The 25,220-nt window shown below is 43.2% G+C and overlaps 2 protein-coding genes across 4 annotated transcripts in view; one reads left to right on the top strand and one right to left on the bottom strand.

Annotated features, from left to right (window-relative positions):
- The window catches only part of LOC143009937 (E3 ubiquitin-protein ligase SH3RF3-like), a 65,378-nt gene extending 58,206 nt beyond the window's left edge, over nucleotides 1-7,172 (top strand). The window contains exons 9-10 of the mRNA XM_076162036.1: nucleotides 2,421-2,785; nucleotides 3,251-7,172. Coding sequence (XP_076018151.1) covers nucleotides 2,421-2,785; nucleotides 3,251-3,419 — 534 coding nt within the window. The 3' untranslated portion in view covers nucleotides 3,420-7,172. The remainder of the gene's footprint in view (nucleotides 1-2,420; nucleotides 2,786-3,250) is intronic.
- Nucleotides 7,173-10,900: 3,728 nt separating this feature from the next.
- Nucleotides 10,901-21,341, bottom strand: LOC143009883 (collagen alpha-2(VI) chain-like). Of its 3 annotated transcripts, XM_076161975.1 has the most exons (29): nucleotides 20,989-21,341; nucleotides 20,554-20,609; nucleotides 20,165-20,327; nucleotides 18,715-19,322; nucleotides 18,605-18,625; nucleotides 18,377-18,442; nucleotides 18,234-18,287; nucleotides 18,078-18,122; nucleotides 17,941-17,967; nucleotides 17,822-17,848; nucleotides 17,682-17,726; nucleotides 17,540-17,593; nucleotides 17,301-17,363; nucleotides 17,127-17,189; nucleotides 16,964-17,017; nucleotides 16,820-16,855; nucleotides 16,665-16,727; nucleotides 16,168-16,230; nucleotides 15,795-15,857; nucleotides 15,635-15,697; nucleotides 15,469-15,519; nucleotides 15,291-15,389; nucleotides 14,849-14,911; nucleotides 14,725-14,760; nucleotides 14,566-14,611; nucleotides 14,313-14,465; nucleotides 13,190-13,645; nucleotides 13,065-13,103; nucleotides 10,901-12,910 (listed from the first exon to the last, which is right to left on the bottom strand). In XM_076161975.1, exons 3-29 carry the CDS (start codon nucleotides 20,310-20,312, stop codon nucleotides 12,306-12,308), a joined length of 3,111 nt encoding a protein of 1,036 aa, XP_076018090.1. In that variant the 5' UTR covers nucleotides 20,313-20,327; nucleotides 20,554-20,609; nucleotides 20,989-21,341; the 3' UTR covers nucleotides 10,901-12,305. The 3 variants fall into 3 exon arrangements, with proteins under 3 accessions (XP_076018090.1, XP_076018091.1, XP_076018089.1); XM_076161976.1 differs by lacking the exon at nucleotides 20,554-20,609 and having other exon boundaries at nucleotides 20,174-20,327; XM_076161974.1 differs by lacking the exon at nucleotides 20,554-20,609 and having other exon boundaries at nucleotides 20,989-21,340.
- Nucleotides 21,342-25,220: the final 3,879 nt, after the last annotated feature.

The raw sequence follows: 25,220 nt of genomic DNA, 5'->3' as shown, positions 1-25,220 counted from the left end.
TGTCGCTCCCATCTTCCCTCACTCACTCCCTTTGATCCTTCCATTTTCCTCTCTGTCCATCTCTCTTCTGTCTACCATTGTTTCCTTTCCGACTGTCTGTTATTCCTTCCCTCAACACTTTGCCCCCATCTCCTTCAACATTTTCCTCTTCTTCTATCTCCTCCTCCCAGTCTGGAATTCACACTCACTCTCTTCCTCCCTCAAGTCACGGAAGTCAGTGCTCGTATTTAGTTTAAGTGATAATTTTATGAGAACAACAAAACTTAATTGCAAACCCGTACATAAAGAGAACAATCAATGCTCGTCTTATGACAGTGATAATGATGATAGTCAAAACCAATATGGAAATAAAGATGAAATAATTGGGAAACATAAAAATGATGTATCCATTATGCACAGGATGTTGTGTCTTCAGCTCTTTGCTTTTCTCCCCACACACACTTGTGTTATTTGTACCTAATGCACAGGAGGAAAGAATTCTGATTATCTGGACCAAAGTGTTCCTGCTTTTTTTTCTGCCTCACTAAGCATTTTTCAGTGTAGGCCAACAGTCAGTGGTGTATCTCTTTTTAAATTAGATTTGTTAAATTAAACATTCCCCTGCTCGCCTCTATCAGAGCAAACACCTCTGCTCTTCCTCCTTCTCCATGTGTCTGTGTGTGTTCTGCAGACAGTTTGTCCATCATTGGACTGTGGGAGTGCATCAGGGTGTGACTGTAAACCTCCAGTTGTTGTATTGAGTTACTTCAGTCAAACAGGCAACAGTTTACTTGGATGAAATGAGTCTCTGTGTTTAAAGACTGATGTTTAATGGCCAGACTCTAGCCAGCTAAGGCTACAGACGCCTCTCCAGCTTCTGGCACCCAGAGGTGGGCCAAGCAGGAGAAACATGGATGCAATTTCATGCCAGAAACTGTGCTAAACTTTCACTTTCCCTTGGGGCTCGCAGGTTTGTTTGTTTGGAAGCATGAAATTACAGCCACAGGCTCCAAAAACCTGCAGCAGCAAAAATTCACATCGGAGCAAGAGGGCGGCTGATGGCTCTGTGCCAGCACTGAATTAAAACCCTCAGTCTTATTTGTTCCTTTTATTTATTGATTTTGTTTCTTCTCCTCCCTGCTCTGGTCATTACACCCCAGGACACAGGCAGCAAACCAGCACAGGAGACAGCTGACAGACTAAACAAGCCCAAAGTGTCTTTCATGTTGACTTCCAGAGACAAAGTCCCTCCTGTGTGTGATAAACACACTCACTCTGCCACCGCTGAGCTACTGAGTCACACTTACTAAAGCAAATGTGCCTCAGCAGAACCGACAGGAACACTTACAGCTCTGATTGTAGCTTATACCTGACTGAAGCTGATGTGCTCCTGCTGATCTCCCGACTGGACAGCTGCTGGTTGGTTTACACCTCTGATCTCACACTGGACGCTCAGCTGCTCCTCAGCTGACACACTTAAGTTTAAACAGTGATGCCAGTTTAAAGATGCTCTGGCTAAACTACAGTGTCTACACAAGTCTTCCATCCATTTTGCATGATTTGCTAAGCGGCTGAGCCTGAGCTTTGTTGACGCTCTCGTGTTTCGCCTCTTGGAAGTTTTCCTGCCACCTGTTGCAAACATGCAGTGTTGCGTAACTGCCAGCAGCCACAGAGAGGAGGTCCACACTGACACTGACAGCATCTTCTGACTATAATTTGAGTTGCTTATATGTGGGTGTGGGTGTGTGTGTGTACGTTTATTTGTACTTGGCTCCAGCATCACGGGTGGGCACCGCACCTCCATAATCTTTCCAGTGGAGTATCTAGAAATAGAGCTTCTCAGCCCACATGAAGAGAGCTGAGACCGCAGAGCAGTGCTGGAGGTCTGCTTCACTCTAGACACGCTTCCACCTGTGGTCCGACAACAACGTGGGCTTTGTAGCTAATATGGCAGAAGTAGAAATAACAAAAATAACCTCTTGTGAAGACAAACTGTGATCAGCTGGATTGGGAAGGGGGGCCCAATTCCAAATCCGGGTCAGGTCCCCCTATGTGCTGGGGTCGGCCCTGTGCATGAATATGGGTTATGATCAGGCTTAGAAGCTGGAGTGTCTCATGTGATCACAGCAGGGAAGGGACAGACATCAGACGTTCTTACCCCAGTTGGCTGAAGTGTGCAGCAGTATTCCAGACAGAGTTACATCCCTCTCATGTCTCCGTCTCCAGAGGCGTCCAGCCCCTCTGTAACATCCAGAGGAAAAGTACAGTAACAGAAGCAGGATTCTGTAGGTAGAGGTCGTCCCGGGTCATTTGGTTCCTCCCGGGTCAGGTCCAATCACCTGTTCTGTGATGTTTGTCCTGCAGGGGTTATTTATTGCTCTATGATTCTGATCTCTTCCTCCATCCCTCTCTCTTTCCCCCTCTTTGCCCTCCGTCTTCAGAAAGAGAGAAAAGCCGGCGGTTTGCTGAAGCTCTTGTCAGGCGCGGCCGCCAAGAAGAAGGCTCGCTCGCCCCCCTCCTCCCCGCCCACCCAAGACCCCTCCCTAGCCTGCCCCGGCGGCGCGGTGACCGAGCCGGCGCACCATCCCCGCCTCCACGCGCGCTCGGGCTCCTGTCCGATGACGGCGCAGGGCCGCGCAGGCTCCTGTCCGATCGAGAGCGAGATGGACGGCGCCATCGGGATGGAGCCACTGCACAGGAAGTCCGGGTCTTTGGATACCAACTTTCCCAGGTCGCCACCGGCAACACGCACAGGCAATGTTCTGATGGTCCTACGGCCAGAACCCAAACCACTGTCCAGAGAAAGGTGAGCAAACATTTCATCACAATCATCAACAACACACACAGACAAAAATCCACCGTTATTGTTATAGCGCCACCATCAGGAGGAGGGAATGGAAGTCCAGCTTCAGGAATGTCTGGTGCCGACATGTTCTGCAATCATACAGCAAGAAATGGATTTAGGGCAGAAAGAAGGAGTGCAGTTTCTTCTTCTCCCTCCTTTCTTCAGGATTTGTCGAAATGCCTTCTGGGAAATGCAGCACATCATTGAATTAGTTATGGAAGGTACTGAATGTGACTCGCTGATTTGACTTAACGCTGTGACAAGTCTGATGTTTACTTCCACACTTCATGCCTTCCTCACAGCAGACAGAGAGCAGAGCAGGTTTTGGAAAATATGCTTTGCTTAAAACGCTCTCAGCCAGTGGCGGCCCTACACATTAAGCTGTGTGTGTGTCTGTTGTGTCTGTTGTGCCTGTGTGTGCGCCAGGTATCGTGTGGTGGTGCCGTACCCGCCGCAGAGCGAGGCAGAGATCGAGCTGAGGGAGGGAGACGTGGTGTTCGTCCATAAGAAGAGGGAGGACGGCTGGTACAAAGGCACGCTGCACAGGACGGGACAGACGGGTCTCTTCCCCGGCAGCTTCGTCGAGAGCTTCTGAACCGGGAGAAACAATAAGCAAACGCACTGTCTCTGTTTTTGACAAAGCACACACACACAAAAACTTTGGTACTGTCACGCAGACACACACGAGGGTTGGACTGATATTGGTTTTCCAAAATGACACTTTTAGTACGAGTTAGAGTTGACCTGCAAAGCCTTAAAATGCTGGTGGCACCAATTGAACTTTTGAGTTTTGTGCTTTTCCCTTGAGTGACACTAGCGGAGAAACACTCACATTTCTGGCATTAAAAGAGTGAATTTTGAAGTTGTATAATATGAATATGAGTCACAGGCTTCAAAAACCCATATTGGTCCAGCCGATTTACCCACACACACACACACACACGTACGAACACTAACAGCACACACACACACAAACTGGCCCTGCCTCCAGTCACAGCCACACAGGAGGGCCAGAGCCTCATCAGACTTATCGTTTTAGACTCTTGATGTTGAAGACGACTACTGAAGACACAAAAGCACAGTAAGACAAAAGTTTGTCTCCCAGTTTCTTGGCGTCATCCACCAGCAAACACCAGCACAACCAGCACAGTGCTGCTTTCCACTGAAACCTCTGAACTTCAATTCGGTGCTTTGAAGTGAACGTTTACAGCAAATGTGCTTAGGAAAAGGAAACGCGGGCCTCCGGGGAAAAACAAAAAATTCATCCACACGCGTCTTCATGTCTCATTTGTGACAACGAGCCGAGACGAAATGAGTGTTTCTTTTAGTTTTTCCGTTCCAGTTTGTTTATAACCGTGCATGTAGCATTCTGTGCGTCCTTCTTTTGTCTGAACGCGTTAAAACGGACAGTCGGGTTGTCACAAACTGGACATGACGCAGTGATGTGATGCCGAGCGTCGCTTTGATCCCATCCAGCTCTCACAGGAGCTGCAGACAGATGTGAAACCATGCAAAAAGTAAATGTGAATTACGTCTTTTATTTATGTCCCATATTTAAAGTGATACTCCAACGATTTTACTAAATTAGGGGAGTGGGGTTTCTGTTGAACTGGGTTACTGGGCATTCACTCACCAGGTCTGCAGGCCTTTGAATGAACCCTGATGGATTCCTGCGCTACTTCTTCAACAGCAGCAACAAAGATAGACGTGGTGCTCGCCACAATAAAAGCTCAAACATTTCTTGTGGATTCCCCAATTGGGCTCTAATGATGAAGGCGCTTCAGATTGTCATGGTGATGACAAGTTACTTTAGGATAGCAATCCATGAGAAGGGTCAAAGGTCATAGGAGAACACTTTCTGAGGCAACAGTGATCAAATTTGTATCAAACTAACCTGAGAACGTCATGTAGAGGAGCTTTTACAGGCTCCTCTACGTGTTCCTTGGGTCATGTTCTGTGGTTCCATTCAGGTCCATTCAAAGGCCTACTCTCATTCTACAGTCTACCAACTTACAAAACAAAACTGTTCAGATGTAATTTTCGGGTAAAATCTATAAAAAAAAAAAATTGCTACATCACTTTAAAGCAGCAGTTGGTAACGTTGTGTGAAAGTTACCAACTGCTGCTCTAAATTGATCCCCATTCTCCCCCACAGCCAAGCTGAACTCAAGTCGATTAGTTTGCAGAGTGAAGACGGAATATTGAACGGCCAAAGTTTTAAAGGAATTGTTTTTGTATTGGGAAGAAAATACTTTTGGGGTCTTTTGTGTTGGAGTTTAGAAAGAGAGAAATGCACTAGGTGACATTGTTAGATTTTGTATTATACAAAGTATTCGTTGTACAGCCATGCCAATGCATCTCTGGGAGGTCGTTATGGACAGATATTTTATAACCTGACCACCTTATTATTTATTTGAGAAGAGGCATTTTTATTGCTACTGTTTTTGATCCTCACGCAGGCAAAAACCCTTTTTTTTTTTTTTTGTCTGTTTCAATGACGAAAGTATATCAGAGTTTTAGTTTTGGCGACTCGCTCGGCCTCAGGAAGCTTCTCTGAAATGTATCACTTCAGGAACTTCCTCTGCTTCGTGCTTTTGTGGAGTCGGTGTTGAGGATCGGAGTGTGACGGCAGCAGTGTGGCCTCTTCCGGAACCACGTGCGGAATCTCCGCTCGCGGCAGAATGAATGTACAGTCGAGGAGGAGGCAGGAAGAGAGAAATCCATCATCACACGCCACTGCCAGTGTTTGACCGCAGCTCTTTGTCCGGCTCTTTTTCTACGGCTTCAGTGTGCGTCTGCTATGCTTTGTGAATCTCAGCGTCCTGAATGTGGATCCAAGCTCGTCTAGTTTACATCCAGCCATGACCATTGTTACCTTTTGTTACCGTTTCTGGAAGAAGAAGAAGCACAGCAAAACTCACTCTGTATGTGCATGTCTGTGTGTACGTGTGTGTGTGTGTGAGAGAGAGAGAGAGAGAGTTTCTGTAGATTTGTAATATTAGCACAAAAGCCCAAGTGAGGCTGAATGAGGTTAGAGCACAGATAGCACAGCTCCTATTGGCTGATCTGAGCCAGGTGAATTGGCTAAGCACACTAGATACCCCACGATTCAGTGCATATTGCGATGTCGTATGGGAAAGACAATAAATACAAACATAACGCTGGTAAATCTGATGAGAAAATGTTGTTAATTTCAGCTTCCGGTTGGTAAAAAGGCGTCGGAATCAGAAAAAGCTACAGATAAAAGTCTTGATCTTAATTGTGTGGATTTGGACCTGTGAACATCCTTTCTCATTCCTTTATTATGTGAATGCAGTGTAAATGCTCTAATGTGAGACCAACGCGCAGCCACGCACAAACACACTGCAGGAAAGAAGCACAGCTAGAAACAATAGTGAGGCTCAGATACTTTATCTTATCAACCACACTGTCACATGTTCTAACTCTTTGGCATTGAAAGTGGAGAGGTTCTTATCAGGACTGGAGCAGAGCAAACCTGCTTGCTTCTTATTGTCACTGACTGAGATTGTGTGTTGACTTAAACACACCCAAATGCAAAACACATTTGTATAAAGTGAACCCACAGGACGACACAGGACGGTCATGATTATTGGAAGCTTCAAATTAAGAATATCGTGTTTATTTATGAAGCCCAACGTCTCCTTTAACATCTCAAGGGGCTTTTGTGCTCAAAGCTCTAGAAGACGACGAGGGGAAAACTCTTCGTCACACTAACAACAGGAAAACGTTTGTTGAGGCAGCGGTGATCATATTTATATCTATCAAAACATGTTACAGGTAATGTAGTAGAAGCTTTGAGAGGCTTCTCCATGTGCGTAGCAGAGGAACCATCAGGGTCCATGCAAAGGCCTGTGGACCTGGTAAAGACCAGCAGGTGGCAGCAGAGTTCTCCTTTGTGTCAAACATCAATAATCGCAACATAACAACGTTCCTGTTTTTGATCTGCACTCTCATGAGGTTAGGAGAAAATAGAGTCCAAAGTTGACTTCAGCTCAGCGAAAGATGCGTTTGTGTTTGATGGGAAAGATGATGCACTCTTGGAGGAAATGACTTTATCACTTTGGATCTCAGTGTTTGGCCCAAAAGGATTCAGAAATGATTGACGAATGATGACATCTTGAAAGGCATTGGAACGTGTAAACACTTTTCAAACTGTCACTGTAACCACCGGTTTGTTGCCGTTGTTATTCCCATGGGAATTGAACGCAGCATATACTTGACTTCAAATGTTTGTCCACTCCTGCTCTTGAGTCAGACATTTGGTAATAAGGATATTTGACCGACTGTGTGTGAGAGTGTGTGTGTGTGTGTGTGAGAGAGAGAGTGTGTGTGTCGGGGTGGGGTTGGGTGGGGCCTCTGTATGTAGCTCTTTACATAAGAAAGGAACTTTATGAAAAGGTTTGGTGTGGCGTGGACGCTCACGCCTCATCAGAACTGAGTCGGGTTGATTTAATAAAGTCGTACAGCAGCAGAGAAAAGAAAAAAGAAGTATATATATTAATTCTATATTGTGAAGAATATTTATAGGCCTTTTGTGCCATCAAAGTCATGCTCTGTGCTGGCTACGCCCAGCGCTGTCTACCATGTGATCATTACACATCGTCTCGTACTGATGACCCGTGGTTGATTCGATTGTTTTTTCATGTCAAGTGCATTTTTCGCAATAAATGCCTTTGTTTTAAAAATGATTTTCTGCGTATTATTGTATTTGTCTGCTGCTTTAGGTGAGAAGAAACCCCTGATATGAAGTTCAGCCCTTTTATTTGCCGTAATACCAAACACAAACACATTATAAAGTCATTATGATTATGCAGTCAGCAGTATCCTGAATCGTACAGTTTATTACTTTGTTCTCTAATTGTAATTATGCCCTCACAATATGCTCATTATGGGCTCCTTGTGCCTGACGAGCACCACTCTAATACAGATTGCGCTGCCAGTGCCTCTATCTTCATGTCTGTCTTCACGTTTCACCTCCTCATTCACCATCCTACTCCCTCTCCTCTTCATCATCCCTCCTTCTCCTCCCCCCCCCCCTTCTCTATGCCAAAACACCAGCTTGGTCTGGGTGTGTTATTTGTAATTTCCACAGCGTGCGTCGTCGGCTCTCCTCCCTAAATGGCAGCCTCGTCTCTGCAGCGGCAGTCGGGCCTGTCTGCGCTGATCACCTGCATTTGCATTTAGAGTGACTTGCAAGAGGTGACGAAGGCCTCTGTGTGTGTGTGTGTGTGTGTGTGCTCTTGCGGTGGCAGGGGTGTGACAGCTATCTTGGTTCGGGAAAAACTTGACACCGACGGAGGAAGTCAAAGTGATGTGCGTTGAAGGGGAGTACACACACACACACACACACACAGCAAATTTAGATTTTTCTGATTCCTGCAGCGTAGAGATAACGCTCGCCTCTGGCAGGAAAACTGGGTAAAATCACTTCCCACCCACAAAGCGTACCACCTAGAGAGGAGATAAATGTGTGTGAACAAACTTACACACACACACTTCCTCCACAGTGTGCCCTGGAGAAGTGGTAACTCCTCAGGGTGCAAGTAGTAAACATCTTCCCCTCCTCATTTGCGAGCAGAGAGGTGCCATCGAGCTGCTGTAGGGAATCGATCAGCATTCCTCTGCTGACCTGTCTGTCCCTCTGCCTGTCTGTGTGCCTCTGAGTCATGCCCAGCCAAAGCACCTGAAGGTGAGACACTGTCTGCAGGGAGCAAGACCTCAAACAGGCAGTAGACTTCAGGCAGCGTGTGTGTGTCAGTATTTTCCTTCTATTTTCTCCTTGTCCAGTTGTCATGCTTTGTTATTGTCCTTTTGTCTTCACATTTTCTTTGTAATGAAGCTATAAGGGGTAAATAAATGTCTTTTCCATGTTGGACTTGAGGTCATGTGAGTTCATGTCCTCCAGTGACCGCATATGTCACTTCTGGCTGTATATGAAGTTTTATATTTGCTCCAATCTCACACCAATTGATACCAAATGTATACTGGCGCCCTCTAGAGGCTGTGTCTTGTCTGAGCAGTCACAGGAATGGATGAGGAGAAGTGTGTGTCAGTGCAATGACAACATGAAGCATTCAGGGCTGTGGATGAAGATGAGGATGGATGTAATGCATGGACTGATTAGATAACAGAGAGAAGATAATAAAGACAGAAATGAACAGCATACAAAACACGACACGGAAACACTTCATTTTGTGTGTATGTCCGGTTATAACAACAAAATATTAATGCATTATTTAGATTAAGAATATATTCCCCTTTTCTTTTTCAGAGTACGTAAACATTACCGATGGTTTACTGTTCCACTGTTCAAAGAGCTTCTGATGCACTGTGCCACATGAGCCGCCAGGGGGCGTATGGCCAACACCTTAGTTTTCCATTTCCCTTATAAGGCTCAGCACCATCATGGAGTTATTCAGTGCTGGTGTTATTCAGGAGCAGCTGAATGTTGTCATGAGTTGTGGCACTTACAAAAAAAGAAACTTACAAAGGAATCTCATTCCTTCGCCAGGGTCAACAGGGAGAATGAGCTTCATCTGGTCTGATTGATTGGTGAGCTTCATAAGCTGGTCTCTCTTTCTCTCTCTCTCTCTCTCTCTCTCTCTCTCTCTCTCTCTCTCTCTCTCTCTCTCTCTCTCTCTCTCTCTCTCTCTCTCACTCCTACCAGTTGTTAGATGCGGTTCCATTTTATTGTTTTGCTTCCCTCGGTCTAATTGAGTCACTTGTGAATTTTATTTGGGTTTAATAAATATATAAACTGGATTATTTGCAGGCTTTTCACTCTTGTATTTATTAGCCTTGGGTTAGCTCTGGTCTCTCTCCAAAAGATAAAAAAACACGATTTCACACTCAGTAAACCCCCTCACAAAATCAAAACACATTATGCTACAGACTCTGAGATAAGAAATGTATTTCTTTCCAAATATTTCTAAAAGAAAACTAGAGATAATAAATATTGCCTCTGCCTGTTGTTTTCTGACCCGAGACCGATTCTCCCTCAGCCACTCCCTTCCCTGGACTCTTGCATCACAGTGAGCCCAGGCGCTCCTCTCCCATAATGAGAGCTGCTCATAAGTGCCCTACAGCTGCTAGTGCACGTTGCTAAGCAGCAGAGGACGGGCCTCAGACATTTGGGAGAGGGTGAGGACTCGTTCTGTACAGCAGTGAGGGCTGCTCAAAACTTGCGTGTAATAAGCGTGTGTCAGAACTTGGCTTGGGTTTTATTTGGGTTTGTTAAACAGAGTGCACTCAAGCTCACTTGTGTCAGGTCTGTGTATGAGCATAGATGTTTAGAACCCTTTCCTGTTTCACCATCCGAAGCAAGCCCTTACATGTATACAGATCTGAGAGAGGCAAATGAGGACGAGGAAGAGAAAGAGGACTACCAGGCAAACACTGCTGAAGGCTTTGTTACTTCTGTGACATACAGGGGGTGCTAGAGATCAACTTTACATCTGTATAAAGATTAAGTCACCCTTAACCAGGTCCAGAGCAACATTGATGAAGCAGAAGAGTCTTCCGTTTGGAGAAGGTGAGATCCTTCTCTTTGGCAACCTTGCTCGTCGAATGCTTTGCGTGTTTGTAATATAAACTATCATGACTGATGTTCAGCCCCTATAATTGTGTTTATCTTCTCACTAGGTTGTGTGTGACCCCTGTCTGACTCCCAGCCTGCCAACAGCTGATTGGCAGGATGGGACAGTTACTTAGCAACAACACGAACACCCACTACGCCGTGAAAAGCATCACCTGTATCCAGGTGTTCAGAGAGCAGACAGTTAACATGAACAGACAGACAGTATTTTCCATGTCTGTATTGCTAAGAGATGTGGGAGCTGCTGGTTTAACAGACAGTCATCAGATATACAAACACAGTTTTGGCTTTGCTATGGAGATTATCAGTCAACTTGAGCAGGTTACAGTGAGGCTGTTTCTTCTCTCGTGTCTGGAACAAAGTCCAGCTCTTGTGCAAGTGTGTGTGCTCATAGGTGTTGCGGATGTGAACACGATGAGCTGAGAAGAAAAACATGTTTGAGGCAGAAATACAGGAACAAGTAAGCAGAGGGCATGTTTTTAATGCACCTGTGTGTTAAATGGAGAAATAGCGCATGTGTGTTGAGAGGAAAAACAAGTTTTATCTCAGATACAACAAATTTGGATGTATGCCTTGGAGCAAACCGACCAAATAATCAAAAATGTGCTTGCATGCTTATCTGTGAACTTTTCCCACTGTAACCATTTGTAATCAATCCCAGCAATTTCTTTGCATGCACACGATAAGATCAGAGTTGTTCAGACATATATTAATTATTCATTCATTCATTACATTTTGTAAAATCTCTGTTTTTCAGATTGGATTTTTGGATGTGCCTGATCTTGTTTTCAGTGTTTAGGCCCTTTTCTTGCTGTTAGATTGATGGCTACAGTAAATCTAATCAGCAAGGACGATGTTGATGGAAGGAAGCCAAGCAGGTGATTTTGCCAAAATTCATCCCGTGTAAATTGGTGTGAGCGGATGGGAAGATGAGCATCTGTTACCGTTTATTTATAGCTGAATATGATCTTGTGAGATTTGTTAGTTCTGACTGAATCCTGTTTTCTTCTCGACTATGGTTATAGAGGATAAGAGAGCGAGAAGGCACAGGCAGCAGCAGAGGAATATGCTGGAGATGTGGAGGACTTGGTCAGTGGGTGAAACATAATCTTCTTCCTTGTCCAGATAGTCGACAGCTGTGACTTAAACTGGATTTAAAATTAATTTCCTCTGTATATTTGCGATTTTGGCTTTTTGTTAGCCAGATGGTGCGTCTGGACCGTTGAGACAATGAGACATTGATACAACCGCTTCAGTCTTATCCTGTGCAGCTGGACATGATGTAAGAAGGGAGGCGATGGGTGGTGTCCCCACTGGACATCGAGAAAAATGAGAAGAATGCAGTCATTCAAATGGAGCAAACAAGTCCAACCCTTCCAATGTTCTGCCTCCAGTGCACTGCTGTGTGACTGCACTGTTATCTATTGTGATCTGTGGGATTTGCATGTATTTCAAATGGAGCTGCTGTGTATGAAGGGGATTTGTGCACAATTTGTAAGGAATATCTTTTAAATGTCGAAACGGCTTCAATTTTCACGGTGATGCATTGAGCGCCTTTAAATCTGAGGATTACGGACATCTTTGACTCCCTTATACATACAATATAGCACTGCTTCGTCCAACAAACTGCAGGTTTATTATCTTATCATTTGGTATCAGTAAAGCTCCAGGATTGATGAAAAATGCTCGGCTTGTGCTATAGTTTTGTAAATCAAAATGTCTAGGATGAATACATTTTCCTGACAAAAGCACAATGCAGTGACATTATTTGCGATGTTGACAGTGCATAGTATAAAACCAGTATCTCAACATAAATCAGCAGTAGCACCATCAGAATGTTCATGCCCACGAGTGTTGTCTCTCTCTCTAACACACCCAATGGAGGAAACGGTCAAACAAGCTGGACTGTGTCAGATCCGTAAAGTCCTTTGCTTTGAAGATGGCGTTCTGGTCACCCATGGCCAACTTCATCAAGACTTCTTGGTCGACATCATTTCCTGTTGCAAGCACCGTGGAGATGACCTGTGCACTGCGCATAGCACTCACTGCCTCTTCTAGGTGTCGGTGGTCAGTGACGCCGTCGGTAATGAAAACAAAAGAAATCTCGGCGTTACGTCTTGTTTGCCGTACTCCTCCTGTAGTCAGAACATTATTGATAGCGTGCAGAATGCCAGGCCCCACGCTGGACGAAGCATCCAAGTAAGGCAGTCGCGCTATGCCACCGGCGATCACGGCAGAGTCGTGTGTAAGAGGGAAGGCCACGAAGAGGTTCTCATCCTGCTTGCCGTACTCTACCAGTGCCAAGCGCGCTCGCATACGATCGGTCCGGCCCCTGGCCAAGGGCAGGTTTTCAATGACTTTGTCCAGAAATTCACGGACGTGGCGGAAGTTCTCCAGGCCGAGTCTCTCTGAGCCGTCGAGTAGGAAAACCATATCCACTGGGCGCTGTTCACATCCGGCCACATCCGGCTCTGTAATCACCAACAAACTATTGAGTTGCACTCATCTTCTAACATTTGACAAAGAATCTAAACATCCTGATATGGTCACATGTGATAAAATGTTGACACTCTAGCAACAGTTTGCCCTCATTCTTGTTGCTGAGATAGTTTAATTCACACCTACCACTTTTGCAGGGGAGATCAGGGCATAAAACCGTCGGCTCTGGAAGATAAATCAAGCATAATATTAACAAAATGGTCATTTGAACCTGTGTTGTCATCTTCTTGAGCTTACTATTCAAGCCTTACCTGGACAGAGTACGGTCTCCATCTTGTCTATGAAGTCCTCAGCCACTAAGTCAGCAAAGCGCTTCATGCCAGTGACTCGATCCTTCTGCTGGCAGGCTATCGACCCCAGGATCTCGTCATCCTGGATCGTTCCAAACATGTCGCCGACCCCGATGGCATTCACCACCACCCTGTTGTCATTACAGAGGTAGGTGAGCAGGTCCTCGTCATCTCGAGGGTCAAAGCGGCCGTCTGTGATCACCACCACAGATACTTTGGCTCTGTCTCTCTTGCTGTCCATGATCAGGTTGTCGTAGGCGAACTTGAGGGCTGAAGGTGTGAAGGTGCCGCCAGCAATCCACTGTAGATTCTTCACTGCCGTCTTAAAGGCAGACATGGAATTTATGTTTGCATCATTGAGACGAATGGCCTCAAAGGTCCCATTGTGACTGTACTGCACAACTCCAACTCTTGTCCCTGGGAAAGACAAACATTCCAGACAATGCATTTACTTAATGAAATATTTAGAGATGGTAAGCAGTGGCTTTGTTAATGGTTAGTGAATAATTTATCAAAGCTCTCTGTCAACAGCCACGGATCATTAATAACAGCAACAAAGCTTTTAAAAACCCCAAGTATCGGTATTATTGGTAAGTGGTCAATTGTTACTTGGACACCATATGTTGATGTTTGCAATTAGTGTGGCAACTCACTTAAACAATAACTACTAATGGCGAAATGTTTTATAAAGCCTGATTTATCAACTATCAATTAGCTACTATTTATTTAAAAAAATTATGCAATGCAATCCTTATTTTCCAATACCAATATTTCAGCCAAAATCCCTGATATTCACAATCAATCCAAACAGTTGATCAACTTTGTCCTATTTTGGTTTCACTTGACATCACTGTGTTTGCAGCATTAGTCTGTCCCTGAATAGCTGAACATAAACAAAGCACTTTATTGTACATTATTGTACATTCCTGACTGTGATCACTATGCACAGAGCCAATAACCTTTCTCCAAATATCCCTTGGCTCTCCACTGCTCTATCTTGGAGTAGCTGGCAGGTTTTGTGCTGTGAAAACGCCTACAGATGAATTTCTAGAGAAGCCTGTTTGGTGATTCAGCTCCACTGTACCGGTAAGTGATGCCGGGTCGCTGGCCATAGATCCAAGCCTGTTTATGGTGTTGATAACAAAATTCTTCTCCAGGGTGAAATTTGTCATCCCGACACTCTCTGAACTATCAATGACAAACACAATGTCCAGGGCTCCACACAGTTTCTCACAGTCTGCCAACGAGAGAAGAACAGGAATAACGTTTCAAAGTTTAATACATTTAATCCCTCTGTCTGTATCGACACACATACTATATATAGTACAGCAACTTACCACAGCAACCACATGTTTCCCTGATATAAGTCATGACATCACATTCCTGCAGACAGAGGCATGCAAATTAGCAGTATTTGTAATAAATCCATCCAAAAGTATTCAATTCAGTGGAGGATACTGTAACCTAAGCGGTAATGCTTTTTAAAGGTTCCTCACAGTAAGTCCAGGATCGCCAGCTGCTCCAATGTCGCCCTGCACATTGAATAAGCAGAGATGCAATTTGATCTTAAATTCACAAACCTGGCTAAGTCATTATTTTAGTTTATCCACTGTTTCTTACTTCAGAACCAGGTTCCCCTCTTGATCCTCTCTCCCCTGGCTCTCCCTCTGAGCCTTCTTCCCCCTTAATAAAAAGGAATTTCTTTAGAACAAGTGACTCATGTGTGTCTAACAATTTTCTTTCTTTTTCTTTTTCATTTTATTCTGTTTTTGTTTATAACCAATCCCTCCACATGTTTTCAATTTAGAGTTTTCTGACTCATTTGCTATGCATATTGACGGCCATCCACAAGTGTTTTGGACTGAAGAGCATGCAAGTCGCTGTGCATGCTGAGTGCGTACGTGCCTGCACTCTTGCCTCAGAGCTACAGTATGTGAACCTCTTGTTTTGTTTTGTTGATAAACTAAATAAGATTTTTCATCAAACAGAAGCTCATCTGCCAAATCCAAATCTCTTTCCAAATTCCAGATTTTCAAGATTAGGTCACATCGATTGATCTTACAGATTTTCCTAGTGGCCCCTTATCTCCGGGTGCTCCTTTAGGGCCACAGTCACCTCTGCTCCCTCTGGGCCCTTTTCTTCCTGGATCACCTCTATCTCCCTGTAAGAGTAACATAACTTTAGACTAAAGTAAAGTTACATCTGAGTCACAACAAACAGGAGACAAACAGGAAACACACAGTGGGTCCTCTTGCTCCACTATAGCTGAATCCTGGTCTTCCTTGATCACCCTGTGTAAAGACAGAAACAAGATTGTTAAACAAAATCTGCAAAAATCTGCAGTGTTTTTTACGTGACACACATCTTTGCTTTGGATGAACTGATTATATTTTGCGTCTTACTCACCTTTGGTCCATGTGGCCCAGTGTCTCCCCTTGGTCCAGGATCTCCAGGATTTCCAATGGTTCCCTGCAAACACAGAAGGCAGCATCATTAGGTATGTAGTTCACAAGAAAGAGTTCAAACAAATGAACAATTTTTGTTGGAGGTTGTTATAATAACACACATTTCCTCCAGGGCTGCCTTGGTTTCCTGGCTGGCCTCTCGGTCCCGGTAGCCCTTGGTCGCCCTGGAAGACAAAAAGTAAGAAAAGACCATCACTGGTTATTACCTTTCATTGCAACCCCCACACACACACGCACACACACACAGTATTATTCATGCTGATGTGACATTTGGCAGAAGATATTGCAAGATAAATCCGAAAAAGCTTTTTTTCTTTCGTAGAAGACTTTTCCAACAGTTTGTGTTTATCTGAGTTAAGGCTTCTGGCAGGACACCCAGGACATGAAGTTATAGTTTCAGTTTTAAAAACCGGGAAGATCCACAGAGTTCTAAGAAGAAGCTGCCGAGTCGCCCTCCTTCTAAGATCCTCTCACCTTTGCACCCGTGAGTCCATCTCCCCCGGGTCGACCTCTGACCCCCAATGACCCTTTTTCTTCCTGGAAGTAAAAGAATGAGTCATAATTTTCCCATCGCATCAATCATCGGCCAGTGTTAACATAAACCAAACATTAAAAGATTGGCAATAGCTCTGTCCTCAGCTAAATATGTGGGGAGTTTGGATTATAATGAATGAGGAAAACTTAATGATCTTAGGGCTAAAAGGCTACAGAACGATGTGATAGATGTGTCGTCTGTCTGTTTGGGTTACAGAATTCACTGTGATATAAAGAGGCTGTTGCCATCTGAGTAGTGTTTGGTACTTGGTTCTCTTTCCCTCTTGTACTTCTTCTTCTTGTATGTTTTTATTCTTAATTGTACAGTTTTGAGCCATTGTATTGGATAAAGAGATTGTATTTTGTAGCTGTAACCTTCTCCAGAGAGTAAATTAAATACCAAGAAATGATGTTTTTGAAAGTGAAACTTCCTGTACCTGCTCTCCTTTTGGCCCATTAGGTCCTTGTTTTCCCTTTTGTCCGTGATCTCCCCTTTTTCCCTGGTGGCATTAATGTAAAATGAACAATTACTAAAAACAAACTGAGGCAAATTCTGAACATTCTTTAAAGAAGGAAAAAGTGTTTTGATTACAAATTCGCCGTTTGGTCCAGATGCACCGACAGGGCCCTGAAAAGAGTCAAAGGTCAAGAGTTTTTTTCATTTAGGATTGTTATATGAAATTATCATAACAAGAATAGTTGAGAGTATTAAGAGAAGCTGTAATGTAATGTTTACCGCTGGTCCCTTCTCCCCTGGCAGCCCTGGATTGCCTGCATTTCCACTTTCACCCTTAGAAACAGAAGCTTTGTTCAGTGTTTCTGCTTTTAAAGTATATATAGAATAAATAATTAATTCAGTGATTCATTGATGCTGTTGAACTTTTCTATTTGACAGTTACCTTTGGTCCTAGGTCGCCGTCTGGGCCATAGGGACCTGATTTCCCAAGAACCCCTACATCACCCTGGGACAAAAGAGCAGTGTACTCAATTTGAAAACATTTAACAAAATGTAAGAATGAAATGAGAAATATATCCTGTGTTTAAACAATGGAGCCAATAATTCATTTACAGACCTTATGTCCATCAGTGCCTCGTAGACCAGTGGCACCAACGTCTCCAGGGTAACCATCCGGTCCCTTTCAGAATATTGGACCCATTACAGACTTATTGTTAATATTCATATTATATACAACCTTTCTGTTTGTAGCAATGGTTTATTTCTCACTATGAAGTTACTCAGCAATATGGGATACAGCAGATTTTAAAACACAAAGGTATTAACGAAAACATTTCATTTAACACCTGGACTCACTTTGTCACCTGAATCCCCTTTGCACCCAGGAGCTCCAATACGTCCAACTTTCCCCTGAAGAGTTCATCCACACACATTCATGTCAGTATGTTTATAAGAGTTACTGTCACTATCACTTTCTCTTCATCCTGGTCAGCTTCACCTTGTGTCCGTCGGTTCCATTCCTGCCGGCTAATCCTGCCACACCCTGAGTAATTGGAGGTGAACAAGATAAACAAAGATATGTGAACAATGTATAAACATTACAAACACTTCTGCACAGCATTAAGACAAATTATTTACCTTCGCTCCACTTGCTCCAAGTTCACCCTGTTGAAATAAAAAGGAGCCGTGAATCCAAATGTTGACCCGTTCAAATGGATTGATCAGCATAGAAATAAGAACGGTGACAATGATCTCACCTTTTCACCTTTCAGACCAATCTCTCCCTGTATCACAGACAAATATCTTATTAGGATCAAAATGTTACTTATATTGATTTTAGATCATTCTTGAGCTTAAAATCATCATTAAAATCATCATCGTTTCCTCAACAAACCTTTTGTCCAGGCCGTCCAATTGGACCTTCAATGCCAGGATCACCCTGAAATATAATTAATTATATTCTCCATTAAAAGGAAAGCACAATAATAAATGCAAATGTAACGACAATATTTGGCAACAATACAGTTTTAGTGCCTGTTGTGCTTTTTACCTGTGTACCCCTGAAGCCTTTTGGCCCTAGAGGACCTCTTTCTCCTTTTGTGCCCTATAAAAGAACAAACTGACATTTCAGCAAAGTAACATATCAAGTAGGCTTGAACATACATCCTTAATATGTATTTATGTGATACACACTTTTGCACCTCTGTACCCCTTTGGTCCATGGACTCCACGAGTCTCCACACATGATTGCTTGTAACACTAGAAGGTCAGTAAGAAAACAATATTAAACATTGCTAAAGCATTAGAACATAGTAAAGTTTTAAAGCATAAATGAGTCCAAAACATCTTACCGGTGACTAGACTTGATTTTATTTAACACACAAGGACAAATGGTAAAATAAAGGCCACTGTGTTTCTTACCTCTAGGTAAGCTTGATGTTTCTGTGAAGAAAAGATAATAATAACTGAAACGGACCAATAAACTACAGGACACATAATGATTTAGTGTTTGGGGAAATCTCATAGATCACCATAGTTTTTATGATACGATCGATGGAATCAATCATGATTTTCGGCCGCCCTTCGATGATCTCTACAGCTATGTAGTCATCCCGGTACACCTCAGTGGGAGAGCTAGCGATCTCCCGCAATCCCGTTTCGTCAATTTTCCTGGACGCACCCACAGAGAATATCCGGATCCCCTTCTCCCTGGCCTTCTCCGCAGACACCTTGATCCCCCCGCATGGATGTCCTGTCACGTGACCATCTGTGATGACTACAGCGAAGAGCGTGGCCTCCTTGCCTGAGTAGTGGCGGGTCATCTCAGAAGTCATGTTGGTGAGGGCGCAGTCCGTGAAGGTGCCTTTGCCTAGGTACCTAATCCCGCTGAGGCTCCTAATGAAGCTCTCCCTGGTTGAGAACTGGCTGAAGACCACCTGTTTCTGGGAGAAGTGCAGTCCCCCTATGGACCAGGTGATGTGCACCTGGCCCTTGTACATCTCATCGGCTAGACGCTGGGCAAAGATCTTGGTGAACTCTTTGATGTTTTCCACCAAGATTCCAGGTGGAGATTCCTGTAAGGCGATGGTCTCTGAGGTATCGATGGTAAAATACAGTCTGATGGGACATTCAACCACAACTGCAAGAGAAAGAAAGAATTTACAAAGGTGTACAGATGAAGAAACAGAGGTAAATGTTCGGACTTTGTAACGCTATCAAACCCTGAGTCGAGTTAGCATTTGATAACGTGCTAATGGCTAAAACTAACCATGGCTCATTATGGATGGTACTAGACAAAATAACAACCATTTTAGGACTGTTTGAAATCTTACTAAGTGCACAATAGACAACCACTGTCACCTTTACTTACTCAAGGGGTTTTGCCGCCCAATCTCGATTAGCTAATTGCACCCGATTTGGCTAATCAGGTGCAATTAGCCAATCGCACCATCTGTGTCTGCACTTAGAAATGTCAAGACGGCGTGACGGCTGCTGCTGGAACACATTTGTCTTTCACATTAACGTCACCGGTTCAGGACAGAACAGCTGCTCAGTGCTACAAATACTCTTCTAGTTGTAAATGCAGTAATATGTATTTGGTTTGTTGGTTTTACTTCTCCATAGCATGAGTAGTGAACTGAAGTTTCCTGTGTGTGTGTGTGAGTGTTAAGTCTACAGCTGCTCCACTGATAGAAAAGTTCTAGAAAAGTGCTCATTCAGTCTCATTCAGTGTACATTAAGAATATTATCAATACATCTTTTGCGTGTTTTAGCCTTTATTATTTTTCAGCTTGTAACAGGCAAAAGGTGAGAGTTTTCGCTCTGCTTCAGCTCTGTGTACGAAGGCAGTGTGAGAGTTATGCGTTCCAGTGTAACACAAGCTGTCGAGGAGGATAGAAGGCCTTTGGTGCTGTGTAATCTTATTTAGTAGAGCTTGAATAGAATCCTGCTGGAAGTCCAGAGCTAAATAAATGCACTCACTCTCACAACCTTTTGGAGTGGGTTGGGTTGGAGAAGGAGACGGAGACGGAGCTGGTCCCGGCTGGTCACCTCGCTCTGGTATAATTCTTCGCTGGGTCAGACCGGCTTGGATCAAGCACAGAAAGATGAACCCTGAAAGCATCACCATTTTCCTTTTCAACTCCTACGGAACGGGAGGGGACATGCAACGATTAGAATCAAACCTACACACGACATCGCTCGCTTGAAATTGCAGGAAATAGCTGTCAAACAAGTGAGCGTTCACAGAAGGCATCTCCCAGAGGGCTTAGGAATGTTTACCGTTCTTTTAAACAATGTCACTGTGTGCAACCAGGCTGTGGAAGAAATATTTAAGAGCTGAAATGGAAGTTTGGGTTGTTACATCACACCTGCTGAGTTTGACACGAATCAGCTGGACAGGACAAACTTTTATCATGTGAAGAATCTGAAGAACAGATGCGAAAAGAACAATATGAATATATGAATAACAAGAGTTTCTGTTATTGGTGTGAGCTGTGTGTGTGTGTGTGTGTGTGTGTGTGTGTGTGTGTGTGTGTGTGTGTGTGTGTGTGTGTGTGTGTGTGAGAGAGAGTAGACAAGAAATTTAACCACAAAACCACAAAAAAGAGAGAGAAAATTGTTGTTCGCTTTGTTGTTGAACTCCTGAATCTCCCCGAAGGAGTCCACACATCACTCACTACTCCAAAACACACAGAACTGAGCAGAAATACAGAAAATAAGGAAATATAATTAATCAGATATGCTGAGATGGATTTCTCCCAGTTGTCTGTACTCTCAGAGGTCAGAGTAAGTTCTACACTTACCGATAGCGCTGTGAAATCCTCAAACTTCAGAAAATATCAGGAAATTCAAGCAATTTCCAAAGCCTGTAAACTGTAGAGAATCATGTCAGCAGGAAAGTTCCCATATCAGCTGAGTGCGGGCAGAGCTGCCGTCTGTTCTCTCCTGCCTCAGTCCGCCTCTTCCAGACTGCAGCCTCACACACAGGAGAAATGCAGCGTCCTGATCACTCCCTGTGTTCCAAAAATCAGCCAAACAGCGATGTAACAGTCCCACACACTAAAGAGGCTTCATGCAAACGCCACAATATCCTATCTGAGCACAATTTAAGGTGCAACAAAACAGGTTCCTTCACACTTTGGCACTGAAGAGAGAGCAGCGTTCACTGTCGCAATTTGAACGAAAACAAAATGATTTAATTGAATTGATTCAAAATTCCATTGTCATGACTTGGGAGAATAAATGTTACTCCTTACAAACACAAACGACAGGGTTTCATGTCCTTACATGGACAGAGCTGCTCACACACACAGTCTGTGTATACATCAGGGCTGCTCACACACACACACACACATACACACACAAACACAGTCTGTGTATACATCAGGGCTGCTCACACACACACACACACACACACAAACACAGTCTGTGTATACATCAGGACTGCAGCATGACAAATGACACACTTGATTTAACTGCTGCTTCATTTCTTCTTCTCTTTCCTCTTCTTCTTCTTTGTCTTCTGCCTCTTATGAGTGTCATTAACTTTGTTGCTGTTTTCTTGCTTAATTTAATACAAAGCTTGGCAGGACATAAAGAGCAGTCTGCTGGTTTACCCACAGGGGAAGATGTTAATGATTAATGAATGAAAAGAAAATGTCTCTCTACCACATTAGTCCAGCTGACTGAAGAAATCTTCCTGATTCATTTAAAACAATCATCATTTAAAGATGATCTTATCAAACACACACATTTATGAAAGGAAATGTATTATTCATGCTGTTCATTAGCTGACACATGTAGAAGCAACTGTAACATGAGTTACACTGATGTACACTCATTTATCTATGTTTTCAATTTAATAATTCATACATTATATTTTCTGAGTTTAACTGATGTTAGTATTTTTTTAAAGTACAAATGAAATATTGGGAAATCGTTTTTTTATTGTGCATTTCAGGTAATGCCAATCAAACTGCATCTTGTGTTGTGTTCAATGTTCATGTCCTTTTTTAAACTGTGATTTGATTGATGTTACGTGACGTTTGATCTTGCCCATAATCTTTGCCGATGTTTGAAATATAATGAAGGTTGGTTGAATTTGAAGACTTTGCAGCAGCATGTGCTTACATCTTCCAGACATGAGACATAAAATCAATTTTTCATTGTCTTGTGAAGGACATTTCTCCTCGCAGACGCTGTAGATAGATTATTACAGATGACCTGCCTGTCTTTTCATGCCTCCTTGGTTTTTATTCATGTTATAATAAATCAAGCATGGGGACGTGTCCTCTCTGCAGCAACTGTGGCAAAGTCATTCACTGCCTGAAACTTCATGCTTCATTTGGTGATTAGTATTTAAAGTCTGTCAGTAAAGATATGCTTTGATAAAAATATTATCTGACACAGAATATAGATATGTTCTTAAAGCCAAAACAGAACAATTTATATATATATAAATATATACAGATTTCAACTCTATACCTCGTTTTCATTTTAAGTGATACAAGCTCTTGATATTTGGTGGCTTTAAGTATCTTTTTAAGACCTTGTACTGTTAGTGTGTTTACAAATTGTTGAGGCTTTGCTAACTGAAAAATGACCTTTAATCTTTGTCCTTACATGTGAATAGCTCTTAGATAATGTCTACCAGTGTAAGACATTCATAAAAAAAAATCTCAAAATACATGTTAAGCATTAATTTTTACCATTATTGTCATTAATTTCTAAATACAATTGCATATTATTATCATTGACCTCTGATTTTTCCATCAGTCAGTGAATGCAGCATAATCGTTATGGCTACAAAACAGGAAATTCTGAAACATCACAAATCTGCAGCGAGGGCGAGCTGCGAGCTTGGAAACAGGGATGTGTCAGGATGATGCTTTATATATCCACATCACTCCAGGGCTGCACCCAGACACGGAAATACCAGATCCATCAATGCTCAAATCTAATCATCCTGCTGATCCTGTTGTACTGGGCTGAATTTCAGCAAAAAAAAACCTTTCTGGGTGAAAGGAATAATTAACACATCCCAAGATAATCACGATAAAAACAAAATGAGGCCTGTTTATTGTTCGGTTTGAGATTGGATCATTGAGGAGATTAATCCCCTAAATGATGAGACGTGTTCTAATCAGGTCATGGCATCACACGCTCCTGACAGACTCTGGTGTGACTGTCAGGGCTGTGTTACAGTGTGATGCATGTTGCTATCTGTTTGTCAATGTTCAAAGGCTGTGAGCTCAGGAAGGCCCTCATTAGGGGCTCAATTAGAGACATTCATTGACTAGTCTGCAGAATGCATTATTGAGCACCAAAGTGTGTGTGTCTGCATGTGTGTGTGTGGACTGGAGAGGGGGTGGTGCAGAAAGCAAGCTGCTGAGTGCGCAGGAGGCAGATAAAATGAGTCTCTCTCTAGGGAGGAATCTGAAAATGCCTATTGCATCCAGATGTCATGAACATTTACCGGCAGAGGGACATTATAATTCCATCGAACTACCACGCACTATTATTTTAGCGATTAACCGGATATATCAGCAGTTTCACTCACAAAAAGACTATTTCAGGGTGGTCTCTAGTGTTTAGGGAGCTCAAACCTCCAACCAGCAGGTGACAGATATTATCCTTGTATCTGCTACGTGTCAAGTGGAAATGCCCTTGAGCAAGACGATAAAAAAAATTCCCTTAGGTAATTACGGAACAGCAGCTGAAGGCCTGAGCTGTAACCGCAGGGATTCAACAAAATCACTGAAGACGCATAAAGTTAGGAGATTTGATGCATGATGATACTGTAGCTTATAGAGGCAGTAATCATTTTGTCCTCAAGCGTAGTTTGGGAATGAGCCACCAGGGGGGGAGCATCAGCTTCAAAAACATGTTGCCAGAATAAAAATTCCTCCTGTTTTCTTTTGGTTTCAGCCCAGTAAAGACCTGTGAGTGCACGATGAACAATCCCAGATAAAGTGATTGATTTCCAGATAAAGAGCAGCAGGATGGTGCCTCAAAGCTGCGCCATTATCTCACTGCAAAGTCATAAGTTTGAATCTCAGACTTTCTGTGTGGAATTTGCATATTTTCCTCATGTGAGTGCTCAATTTTCCTCCCACGGGAGCAAAAAAAAGTCCAAATAAATTAAGATATAAACTCTAAATTGCCTGCAGTTTTTTCCAGATATAGAAAGCAGATATAATGAACGTCCCCGTATATTCAGATGTGAGGATGTCTCTCCTGTAATTTCTCCTGTACTGTCACCTCCCGATGATGTTTCCAGGCTCAGTAATGGCTGTCAATTCATCACATTGCAACAGAAATGGGCGACTCTTTAAAAATCCTCCCGGTTCATTTTCAGAGTGGATGGATGTTTTCGGGTGTAATTGTGGTGTTTTTGCTGGTAGGATTCAGAGGGGAGACGACCTGCAAATCGTCTGTTTCAAAGCTTCAGTTGTTTGAGATGCTCTCCCAAAAATTACTTGTGTCGGTGTTCCGCAGATGAAAGCAAAGCAAAACTTACATTGGCTCATTATCCATTGAGAAGAGAAAGACTAAATTCTTCCTAAATAATTGGTCGGCGTGGGCGGACTCTGTAATTATGCAGCCCAATGTTCACCTGGGCCACTTTCTCCTGTTCCTTACTGGAGATCTTTGTCTGGAGGCTCAAGGCAGATGTCTTGGTTTTAGGCATAAATGTTTACAACGATGGCTCATAGGATTAAACTCGTCATCACTTGGTAGCATATTAGATTTGTTCCAGAGCATTTTCACTCCTTCTGTGTGAAAAAGTGAACATTCCTGCTCCCAGTGCTTGAACAGAAACAGCTATAATTATAAAGGTGCAGAGGTTTGTACCCTGCAGTCGTTGTGTTGTTTCAAAAGATCATCATAAGATCTGAGATAATCTGAAATGGATGATACAGCATAAAAAAACTATCTGCATCTGCCCCGGCAACATCTACGGGGGCTGAACAACACGCAGCATGAAATGAAAGTGATTTCAACGCGTGGCGCAGAGAGCATTTGAATATTTAAA

This window comes from Genypterus blacodes, unplaced genomic scaffold (genome assembly GCF_046128005.1).
Source record: "Genypterus blacodes isolate CSIRO-AG114 ecotype Tasmania unplaced genomic scaffold, CSIRO-AGI_Gbla_v1 ptg000118l_1, whole genome shotgun sequence".
NCBI lineage: Eukaryota > Metazoa > Chordata > Actinopteri > Ophidiiformes > Ophidiidae > Genypterus > Genypterus blacodes.
Note: the sequence above shows the minus strand (reverse complement) of the source record. Positions and strands in the feature narration are given on the sequence as shown.

Bases quoted from the DNA above. Each gene is read 5' to 3' on its own strand.
- LOC143009883 (XM_076161975.1), bottom strand. From the start codon at position 20,312: ATGGTGATGCTTTCAGGGTTCATCTTTCTGTGCTTGATCCAAGCCGGT. The intron at 15,520-15,634 runs GTGAGTAAGACG...GTCTTTACACAG, and splicing joins CTGGGCCACATGGACCAAAG to GGTGATCAAGGAAGACCAGG. The intron at 12,911-13,064 runs GTAGGTGTGAAT...TGGTGATTACAG, and splicing joins TGATCTCCCCTGCAAAAGTG to AGCCGGATGTGGCCGGATGT.